At 40.1% G+C, this 12333-nt stretch overlaps 1 protein-coding gene across 8 annotated transcripts in view; it reads left to right on the forward strand.

Moving 5' to 3' along the window:
* TNIK (TRAF2 and NCK interacting kinase) overlaps positions 1–12333 on the forward strand; it is a 392848-nt gene that overhangs the window by 235256 nt on the left and 145259 nt on the right. For all 8 annotated transcript variants that reach the window (XM_060640743.3, XM_060640735.3, XM_060640736.3 and 5 more), the window contains exon 4: positions 10760–10885. In XM_060640743.3, the coding sequence (XP_060496726.1) occupies positions 10760–10885 (126 nt within the window). The remainder of the gene's footprint in view (positions 1–10759; positions 10886–12333) is intronic.

Raw genomic sequence — 12333 nt, forward strand, 5'->3', positions numbered from 1 at the left:
ATTTGAGGAAAGGGTGGGAAGGATGCTGAGTAGGTAAAACCGGGAGAATTGCACCACTGTGCTATCAAATACCATTGCAGTGGATGTGCTTAAAACTGATCTGGTTCTCAAGTGCCTCTCTAAGTGCCTTTGTTATGTTGCAGCCAGAAATAATAATAATGGTAACTAACACTGCGGGAGTGATTATTACGAGCCAGACTCTTTCAAGCACCTTCTATATTCTGATTATTTAATCCTTTCAGTAACCTGCAAAACAACTTCCATTAGCAGCACCATTACAGAGGTGAGAAGACTGGGCTTATTAAGTGTCTGGCTCAATGTAATGTGTACATGGTGGGGTGACTATTTCAGCCTGAGCGATTTAACTGTATCTTTGAAATCCATCATCTCAACCACATTGCTATAGGTCTCCAATTAACAAAGAAGGGCATTTAGTGTTTAATTTACTGTGTGTTTTTTTCCCATTAATATATTCAATAAACATTTACTGAAAACTGAGTTTCTGACGGGCACTGGAAATTCAAAGATGAAAAAGTGCTCCTTTGCCTGCAGGGGAACTCACAATTATACAACCTCGCCCCAAATATTTATAAGTGAAACGAATCCATTTTATAATAAAGTTATAAAATTCATGAACCAAGCTACTTATAAAGTTTGATATTGACAGTGAGGTAGAGTAATTAAGCCCAGGAAGGACAATCAGACAGATATTCCTGGCCAAGGAGACAGCCTGTGCCAAGGCATGGAGGCTGAAATAGCATTGAAGTATATTCTGGAAACTATTACATGATTTAGTTTCAAAAGGGCTGAGGAGAGAGTGATACAAGATCCTTGTGGACAAGGTAGGGCCAGGTCATGAAGGAAGTAAATAACATGACAGGATTTTACATAGTTTTCAAACTTTCTGTTTTCCCAATAGAACATTTTGATCACATCCTCTTAGGCAAAAATCCAATATATAAAAGAAATATAAACTTTTTTTTTTTTAAACCAGGGATGGGATGCTATACGTCCTGGTCCTTTCCCCCAAACCAGTGCAAGAGCCAATGTGGGAGCCAGAAGTTGAACAGTAAATTAATATGATGGGATTGTCTACTAGGAGGATCCATTTTAAACCCTGTTTGACTGAGTTCCTATTTCAGTCCTGCTTACTGAATTCCTGTGGCTGAAGCTTATGACCAGTCTCCATCCTTCTTTGAAGGGTAAGGAAGTGGTCTCCCTGGAGCCTCTGGTAGAGGGCTTTGCGCATAGTTAATGTTGGCTGCAACTGGACCAAAAAAAAAAAAATCTTTTCATCCAGATTGTTTTGAAGAGTCCGGGCGCATACTGCTATAAGCACGTTTTGTTCCTCTCTCCCAAAGAGAGACTGTTCAGGGGAGCGATTGGTAGCACAGGACATAACTTTATTAATAATAGTAATAACAACAACATCCATGGTCAAAATAAAAATGGCTGAGTACTTATCATATGCCAAAACACTGTTTTACTTAGTACAACATATATTAGTCTGTTTAATCCTCGAAACAATTCCCATTAGCGGACACTGCTACTGTGTTCATTTTACAAATGAGTAATTAAAAGCACGAAGAGCCTAAGTAACTTGTCCAAGCCCCACAGATAGTAAATGGCAGAGTTGGAATTCAAAGTCAGCCAGTTAAGGTGTGTCCACTCTCCCCACAGCCCTGTTTTAGGAATGAAAGATGAGGGAGTATCCGTGGAGCATGGCCTGCAGACTCAGAGCTGAGATCACCTACTACCTCCTTACTGACAATGAACTTGGGGGTGGGGGGGAAGGGGCAGAGATGGAGGGAGAGAGAGAATCCCAAGCAGGCTCTGTGCTCTCGGCATAGAACCTGATGTGAGGCTTGAACTCACAAACCATGAGATCATGACCTGAGCCAAAATCAAGAGTTGGACACTTAACCGAGCCACCCAGGCACCCCATGAGTCTCATTTTTCTTATGTGTTGGCTGGAAATACAGACATCACAAATTTATACTGAGGCTAAAATGATATGATATCTGGTGCTTGGCACATAACAGGTCCTCAATAAATGATCTTAATTGTTAGTCCTGGTAAGATACAGTGAGTTCCTGAATGGGGCAGTCGATAGGAATGGAAAGAAGGGTTTAGAGCATGCATTGAACTTCTGTCATTAGTAGATGATAGTGTGGAGATGGCAGCCTATGCTGTGAACTGTGCACCATCCCTGGGTTAGTCTCTTGTTGATGTGTGTAAATGGTTTGAATCAGCCCTGTCTTCATCACCTCAATTACAGAGTTATTAGTCTTACCCTGAACAATGTCTCACCCCAAGCATGTACCAAATGACCTACTATAGAGCAGGATCTAGGAGAGGATGTATATAGCTAGATTCTAGAAGCCGAAGACTGAAACCATAATTATTCATTCATTTAAGAATGAAAGGGTGTGCTATGTTCTGGACTGATAGCAGTGAGTAGAACAGACACAGGCTCTGTCTTCTGGAATCTTATGTTCCAACATGTATAAAAGACATGAAAAATAGCCGAACAATTACTTAATCACAGTTTTGATTAGCTTCTAAGGACTGTACAGAGGGTATTAAGAGAGAATTTAAGAGGAAACGAATCTATCCGGGTGGCTAGTATGTTTCCTGATAAAGTGACAGGTAAGTGAGATCCGAGGATGAATAGATCTCGGTTTTGTGTTACTAGGGCTGGGAGAAGGGCATTCTCAGCTCTCGGAGTCTCACTCTCAGGTGGGTTCAACAAAGCCTAGGAATCCCCAGCCCACACTCTTCTGCTTCAGAGACCCCTCTGGACACCTCTTTGGGACTTCTCCTTTGGGGCTTTTCAGGTAGACATCTTTAGCAAACAGATCGTCTGATAAAGCACATGATGAGAACTTTTAACAAAGAAAAGATAAACATGTTATTTTTGTGTCCATAATACCTTTTACCTTGGAGGCTATATTTAGTGCATCAGTTCTGTATGGTATACAGCATTTGGAACTTAGAAAGCTTCTAGAGCTCTAAAAATGAACAAGCTGAGCTGCCCACTGCCTGCACATTTCAGCATCACCCCCTGTCTTGCCTACAGACTATCCCCCTTTTGGTGGCTTATGTCTGTCCAGGTCTCTGCACACGTGCACGCACACTGGGTGTATAGACTTGTCATATATGTATGCACGCATGTCAGACAGATTCCTTAAGAGCAAAGAATGGCCCTGGAAACTACTGTCTATGCCCCCAAACTAATGAGGGTGAACAATGAGGCTCACTCATTTTTAAAAATATTTGTACATCATTATGGTCTGTATTCAGTAGTGCCTTTCATTTGTGTACCTCTAAGCATTTGGTCAAAATTATAGTTAATTCTCTTATGCCCCTAGTGAAGTTGAGATACGTGTAGGGGAGGATGTTGGCACACAGAGGTATGAGGAGTACCTGGATCATTGAGCGTGCTATTCAAATCCAGGTTTGCAACCAGGCTCTTCGGTAGCAGACTGTGGGGTCTCCTTCTGTACGTTCACCCCCTCCTCTGTGCTGCCAGCACATTTCCATTTCATATGTATGTCCACCTTTGGACTTTATCAGGTTCTCTCTTATTGGGCACTTTTTTTCTTTTGTGACTTGACTCACCCATCAATATGTTGGCTCTCTTCCCAGTAACTTGAAGCTCACCCCTTGTGTTCCCTTTATGGAAAGTCCTCTCTCATTTAAAGCCTACCCTACCGACTTTAATGAGCCAGGAATGGAAACTGTGCAGTTTTCATCTCTGTACCTCCTGCAGGGCTTGCTAACCTAGAACCTGGGGCATAGTAGATGCTATACAAAATGATAATATATATGTGAAAACAAGAGACCAGAGAAAATATAAAGAGTAGAAAACCAGATAAAAGAAAAACAAATCCAAATGATAAGCCACAGAAAACTAGAAAATTATTTTTTCCTAGTAACCAAAACACAAAGGGGAGGCATTATCAATTATACTGTTTATACCATCAGGTAAGACTCATTCCAATTCCTGTGAGCTGTTACCTGAATTATAGGTATAGGGTCCCTGAGGATATAAGTCACCTCATTTATGTAAGACTTGAGGCAAGTTAGTGACAACACTACCAGGAGTAAAACTCATTTACTTCTGTGTTAACTTGATCAAGGGTCTTTATTTATTTTATTTTATTTTTAATTCATGGTTTTATAAGGAGTCATCATCAGTGGAAGCTTGGGTATGAGAAAAATGCACATCAGGCTGTGCTAGCTGGATCTCTAAGGGACAGCATTTCCCAGCAAGAGAAATTTCCCAGCAAGAGAGCAGGTTAGCCTCATGGGAAAGAAGAGCACTGTAGATTGGCACTTTCATCTGGGTATATTCTAGTTTTGACATTTCAGGGCTCCCTTACCCTGAGCATGTTGCTTAACCTTGCCTTGTGGATCACACCCCCTCTCTTATAAAGTTTGTATGAGAAGTAAGCATAGTTATTTATAAAGAAAGTTTTTGAGAACCATATGTAGAACACTATGTTCAGTGCATATTATTATCACAGTGTCTCTTACCGTCATCTTTCCTTTTTCTCTCCATGGTACCAACAATTCCTATAGAAGACAACATGCCATACCCCTTCCATCTATAGGGCTTTGGCAGTCACTATTTTTCTGCACGAAAATTGGTTCCCTCCATAGTCACACCATGTCACACTTTTTTCCTTTCTTCCCAACTGGGTGCCCCCGACAAGGCCTTCAGAATTCAGCCCAAACTTGAAATTCTTGGTGCTGTCTCCCCTGATGCCTCCAATTAGATTAGCTATCCGTACCTCTCCTGTTTGTAACTGTTCATGCATCTGTGTCATTCTTTGATTTCCATCAGTGTTCCCCACTAGCCTATAGTTAAGTTTCATTGTGGCAGAGCTTGAATCCATGGTGCCCATTGTTGTATTATTATATTATTAGCATTTAGCATTGTGCCTGGGGTATAGTAGGCAGTTAAATGTTTATTGAATGAATTCATTAGCTTAAGACTAACATATACAGCAAATCCAGGCACTGCCTACAGAATGTCAAGGCAAAGTCCCAGTTCTCTCAAGGCTAAGGTCATTGGACCATTCTGGGTTTGTTTCCTTCAATGTATAAAAATACAGTTTACAGGTGCATAACCCCACCTTGAGATAATCTTACAAGATCCGTACATGCTTAAATATTATCTAATTTTTATTATATATTCATGTTTAATAAACTGTGATAAAACAAACCTCAAACTGTATGTTATATACCAACAAACACACTGGAAAATGGCAGCCTCTTAATTTGTACTGCTAAGTTACTCCGTTTGTGTGCACAATTTCATTCAGGAAGAAGAATTTCCACTGAAATTTCAGAGTTTTCTCTTTAAAAAGAGAAATTTGCAATTACTTATCTTGTTTTTTCTATGCCTTGGAAACAAAACAAAACTGAAAATTAATGAGATACTGAAGCTGATATGGGACTTTATATTTCTTTCAAACATCTAACGTATTCACTAAAACAGCTTCTTTGTTGTCATTGATTAATTTTATAACTAGATATCACATAGTTACACTCACAAAAATAAATGTTACTGATTTTAAAAGTCTAGTTTTTGTTGATGCTATATTTGTTGGCATCCTGAATCAAATTTCTATTGGAGGAAAGGATTTCACTATTACAAATTATTTTAAAATGTACATTCTGGAAAATGTCAACAACCCCTTTAAATTCTAATAGTCTCTGATTCTTTAACAATAAATTATCTTCAACTTCGTGTCATATTCTGTCAACAGTTGAGTTGAGAATGATAGGAAAATTAACACAAACAACTGCCTAATGCCAACAAGTGCTATGGAAAGCAGGACTGGTTGAGCAGGAGCAGAAGTGGTTCTACCTGATGCCCATATGCTAGGGTGTAGTGGCACTTCCGAGTCTATACATCTCATACTTCTGAATTGAAACTGACCCGTCCCTTGGATTATTATAAGTTATGCAGTTTTACTCTTGTTCCATGGATTGAGAGCTAAATGTTGGTCAAACTCTTTGTTATAGAGCACACTAATATTAAATGCCTTATTAATTCCATTTTTAAATCCTAGCATAGTGTAGGTGCTTAAAGTATATTCCCCATGTATTAAATATGCAACTTAAAATCCCTCTTTTATCCCTTGATATCATTCATAAGCAAATACTAATGTGTGCTAACAAGCTTCTTTAATTGGAGGACCAAAGGCGCGTTTCTCTTCATCCCTGGCTTGAAATGTTCCCAGACACTTCTTTCATGATTAGCAGCTTTTGTTTTATCACCATGGGTAACTGGAGTTTTCAGTAGAGAATTAAGAGCACTGGCTTTGGAGTCAGAGGAATCTTGCTTTGAATCTTAGCTCTGACATTTAAAATACGAATGAACTTGGGGGTTACTTAACCTCTGTGAAATTCATTTTCCTCACTTGTAAAATGGGATCGTTAAATCATCTACTTAATAGAGCTGTTTTGAGTATGAAATAAGATAACACACACAGTTTCTGGGACATAGTGGAGGTTGGCTTTGGCTATGTTTTATAACCCTGGTATCATATTGTTATATGATATCATCATTAGAGGCAGTCAGTGGCTTAAAAGCATCTCCTGGACGCATCCATTTCCTTGCATGTGAAAACCACTTTCTTCTCACATGGAAGAGTTGTCTGCCAGCAATAAGAGAGAGCATGCCCCAGTGCACAGGTACTTTTCCAGCCTCTGCTAGGGCACATTTACTAATGTTCCATTGGCCAGAGCAGGTCACATGGCAGAGCCCAGAGACAAAAAGAAGAACTAATGGACTCCCTTTCTTCGTGAAGGAGGCTGCAGAATATCATGGCCTTTCTACTCCCTCTCTGTCTCCCTCCCAGTCCAAGTCTACCACAAATACTAAGCAATAAGTAGATTCCCATGATCTTGTGAAAAAAGCAATCTTCTTTCTTTTGACAATAAAGCTATGCTTAAATAAGCACTTAGTTTTTTCCAAGCCCTGAGAGGCAGCTTAAATAGATATTCTTATTTTCAATCACAGGTGAAAATGGCTGATACCCAGAGAGTATCTATGCAATGCCTGAGGGTACATAATGAATCAGCTTGGACTAGATTTTGCAGTATCAGTACTGAAGTAATAGTTCTTCCCAGTATCCTGGACTTGGCTTTTAAAAATTATTCCCTTGTAAAATTTGTAACAATTTAGTACCATTACTTTTTTTTTTTCATTTGTTTCCCAGTGAGCTTGATCCTTTTGCTTAATTCTTCAGACATAAGAATAACCCATTTACAAAACAGAAGACATCCTTTTCTTACAGCTTTGAAATCTAATTCTAGCCTCTGTTGTTATCTTTGTCTTTTTGAAACCATCGTAACCTCATCCTTTTCAATGAGCTGTGTTGTGAGAGGGTAGACTGCTTATGGAATGGTTGAATAAGTTCTCATAGTTACTAGTACGTGTGTGCTTTTCAGTTCCACTGCCTAACTTGCTGCCACCGTTGCCCTAGACTAGAAATCAGGATAAACCGTAGCCCTGAAGGCCTGATAAAATGCATGCCCACCTACAAGGTCACATAACCTCCAAATCAAGGTTCTATGCTAGAGCTCCATAACCATGACCCACAGTGGTCCCATAATTGTGTTTGGAAACAGTGCAGTTTAAACTAAAATTCAAGATACTTCCATTCTTGCCCTTCCACCCTTGTTATGTATTTATTTTTTTGGTTGACAAGATTAATAACAGTGTTTATTTTGCATTTATAACTCAAACATACTTCGTTCAAATATCACAAAAGACTGGGCATATAATACAATACTATTATAAATCTGTATGTAATTCTAGATGAGAAAACTTAAGTGCTGAAAGTTAGGTTAGGGATGCCTGGCTGGCTCAGTTGGAAGAGCATGCCACTGTTGATCTCAGGTTTGTGAGTTCGAGCCCCACGTTGGGTGTAGAGATAACTTAAATAAATAAAACTCAAAAAATACAAATAAAAATAAAAGCGAGATTGCTTCCCTAAGGCGATGTAGCCAGAAAAGAGTGGAGCCCAAAGTGAACATGCACCCCATCTGCTGACCCTCATTTTTCTGACTCCATGCATATGCTTTCTTCATTTTCATATTGTCTCAGTTTACCTTCGCAAAGTGATGGAGAACTTGCTGCCTTCATTTCGATCTCCAGTATTATTTATTTTGGATTTAATTATATATTGAATCACACTATTATTTAACTGTTTTCTTAATAGTATGGTAAACTTTTTAAGATACTTTTCCCCTGAGGCATCTGGGTGGCTCAGTCGGTTGAGCATCCGACTTCAGCTCAGGTCACGATCTCACGGTTCGTGGGTTCAAGCCCCGCGTCGGGCTCTGTGCTGACAGCTTGGAGCCTGGAGCCTGCTTCGGATTCTCTCTCTCTCTCTCTCTCTCTCTCTCTCTCTCTTGGTGCCTCCCCTTCTGCCCTCTGTCTCTCTCTCTCAAAAATAAATAAATAAACAAACATTTTTAAAAAGGATACTTCTCCCCTCTTGGATTGTCCCACATCACCCTCCATCCTGTTGAGAACCTAGGAGGCCGGCAGCAATGCTTATACAACCAACTTGTCTCTAAGAATGACCAAAGGTGAGATTGGCAGGCTGCCATTGGAAAGTGATTGGTGTTTCACTGCCCCAGGTAGTTGCCTCTTTAATGGAAGCAGCTGTGGATACCAGGCTGCTCACAGAAACCCTCAGGTTTGTTTTCCTCCTTCTGTTTGGGCTTCCCTAAAGTACATATGCTCACATCCTGCATTCATCCACAATTATTCGGCCCACATGGTAAGTTTAAAATAGCTTAATCTGCACCATAGTAAGACATTTGAGGCATGCTACAGAGGCCCTTCAACAAGTAGAAGGTCTGTGAAGGTCAGTCTGTCCTCAGGCTACAGTGAATGTGTAGGTAGTCTCCCATAGCTGCAGGGAAGAATCCATTGGTCATCGGATGCCATCCCTTCCCTCAGCCACTGTCCCAGCCCCTCACTCCTGGACCCCCCCTCCTCAATGTTGGGGCCACATGCTTCTCCTTAGGTCAGCACCTCAATCGTATGTTCTATTTTGAGATCAGTTAGTCTTTGATTTTGTTAAGACTTGTGACATGTAAGAGGCTTCACTCTCCTGGGTTTGGAAATCTCCATTGTTTTTCACTAAAACTTATTTTCTCATGATGAAGAAATGTCAGCACTTCACCGTTCTCATCTCACCCTCACTGTTTCCTCTCAAGTACCCCCGATGCCACTGTAGTAGCAGGGTCCTTGCAGGTGTCCTCTCTTTTATTTGTATTTGTTCACCAGCACTTTGCCTGGTGCTGGGCATGCTATAGAGAGCAAAAGCAGGCACCATTCCTGTGTTCACAGTTGGTACGGGCTGATAGGAAAGAGAGGCCTTAATCAAATGATAGGACGGATAAGTGTAGATTGCAATTCTGGTAGGTGCTACAAAGGAAGACACATGTGATGATCCATGAGGCTAGAACCAAGTCAGATCAGAAACCTTTGCTGGCGAAGGGACTCTGGAACTGAGACCTGAAGGCAGAGGAGAGCTTACCATCCATGAAGAGCGTCGAGTAGAAGAGCAATTATGACACATCTCCACACCAGTACCAACAAATATGATGCCTGTGTGAAGTGTAGGAGGTGGATAAGATACAGCAGGGGGGACTTGACATGGCCTGAGAGAAATAGGGAAGACATTCCCTGAGGAGGGCCCTTTAAGCTCGATTAGGAATAATGAGTAAAAGCTGTGTCCAGAGGAGGACAGGAAAGAAGACATCACATGGAAAACTGCAGAAGGGCCCGACAATGTAGAGACTGAAGTGAGGCCAAGCAGCCCAAGCTGCAAGGGGACAGACAGGGACACAGCACAGGTGGCCTTTAGGTAAAGGTGATGTTACAACCTACCCTCAGAGGTAATTGTTACTAATGCACATCTCACATAACTCTCCTGGGATGGAATTTTGTCTCGCCAATCTCAGAAATAAATCCAACTGATGTGTACATATCAAAATAAAATTATGGGAGAGCACATGCACCCCCCACCGATAGTGCCAGGGCCTCCAAAAGTGGCCAAGTTGATGGACTCCAAAGTGAAACTCAGAATGAATGAAACCCGAACATCAGGAAACTTAGTCTGTAGGAGAGTTACCTCTTTTCACATCCATGGCACTGCCACGTTCCCCCTTTCTTTTTATGTTTAGTTTCCAGAAGGTGAGATGAGTTCCCCTGTTTTGTGAACTTCTTCAGATCTAGGGAACTTACCCAGCTGACTTTCATCATCTTCAGTCAGTTACTTCAATAAAAGTAGGCTTCAAAGAAAATGAACCTAACAAATTTTAAATGTCAGAGCTTGTATTTTTTTTTTCTTTCCCCAATCTTTCCTACTGATCAGATATGATCAGTGATAGGTAGTCAGTGGCCATAGTTCCCAGAAGCCGAGAGTGAATTTTATTTCAATAGTCTGTCTACCTTGATCTTTTCCAGGTGAAAGGATGAGCTTTTTCTTTCTAAATGGTTGCATACTATGCCTGTTTGCTGTACAAACAGAAGAGCCTCTAGGATTGCCAATTTGATGTCTTGTGATTTTTTTTCTTTGTAGTCAGTATGCTTGTTTACCACCACAGAAGAATAAAACTTAAGAAAGAATTTATTGTGTAGTTGATATAGATGGTGACGAAAAACAGAATCCTACTAAGCACAATGGCTGTTCATGACATAATATTTATTATTCTAATACAGGATGAAGAGGAAGAAATCAAACAAGAAATTAACATGTTGAAGAAGTATTCTCATCACCGGAATATTGCTACATACTATGGTGCTTTTATCAAAAAGAACCCTCCAGGCATGGATGACCAACTTTGGGTATGTAGTGCTACCCAAATTTACTTTACTTACAGGAAGAACAACCAGGGCTGAATGGTTCATTTCTCTGTCCTCATGACTAAATTGGATTAAGTAACTCCTTCTTTGAAACTCTTGGCCCCATAATTTCCATAACATTGTGTTTTCAAGGTTCTTTCCCATTTTCCCATTTTAAAGATAAAGTATCTTTATCTTCTACCCCTTAATGTGGGCCATCCCTAAAGCCAGTTGTTAAGTTCTCTGGTTTTTCCACTAGTGACCACATTTATTGAGTTAGGCATCACACTGTTTGCTTTTTATGTATTATGTCATTTATTCCAGCTCTTTGAGAGGGACATTATTATGGTCTCATTTTTTTTAGTCTCATTTCTTTTTTTCTAATTAATTAATTAATTCATATTTTAATTTATATCCAAGTTAGTTAGCATGTAGTGCAACAATGATTTCAGGAGTAGATTCCTTAATGCCCCTTACCCATTTAGCCCATCCCCCACCCAAAAACCCTCCAGCAACCCTCAGTTCTCTTTAAGAGTCTCTTATGTTTTGTCCCCCTCCCTGTTTTTATATTATTTTTGTTTCCCTTCTCTTATGTTCATCTGTTCTGTGTCTTAAAGTGCTCATATGAGTGAAGTCATATGATATTTGTCTTTCTCTGACTAATTTCACTTAGCCTAATACCCTCTAGTTCCATTCCATCTTGTTGCAAGTGGCAAGATTTCATTCATTTTGATTGGCAAGTAATACTCCATTGTATATATATATATATACCACGTCTTCTTTATCCATTCATCCATCGATGGACATTTGGGCTCTTTCCATACTTTGGCTATTGTCAATAGTGCTGCTATAAACATTGGGGTGCATGTGCCCCTTCGGAACAGCACACCTGTATCCCTTGGATAAATACCTAGTAGTGCAATTGCTGAGTCATAGTGTAGTTCTATTTTTAATTTTTTGAGGAAACGCCATACTGTTTTCCAGAGTTTGCCTCATTTCTTAGATGACAGAACTTAGGTTTACAAAGAGGGTAAGTTAATTGCCCCAAGGTCTATGTAGCTAGAAATGGTGGAACAATAATCTAACCAAGTTCTATGGGTCTTTTCCTCATCTCTGGCTAATGTGTGGATGACTGAAATTTAAATTCCAGTTCTGTGAATGAAATACCTAAAACAGTATCTGATACCATATAAGTACTCTCATGGTTGCTTTCCTTTCTAGTTAGCTATGTGCCCCAGTCCTGTATCTTTGACAGTTTGTGAGACAGCTGTCCCACTGAAGGAAGGTAAATTCAGTATATCTGCTACCAAAACCACTATTCCTATCCCTGCCCTGCTTAGATTGCTCTTCCTCTCACCTTCGTGGTTTCTGTCCATGAAACTTTTATTCATTCTTATCTCTCAGGCTGGCTTATAACGCTGTCTTGGTTTAATCTTCCTTTGCTAACTTCA

This window comes from Panthera onca, chromosome C2 (genome assembly GCF_046562875.1).
Source record: "Panthera onca isolate mPanOnc1 chromosome C2, mPanOnc1 haplotype 2, whole genome shotgun sequence".
In the NCBI taxonomy this organism is placed as follows: Eukaryota; Metazoa; Chordata; class Mammalia; order Carnivora; family Felidae; genus Panthera; species Panthera onca.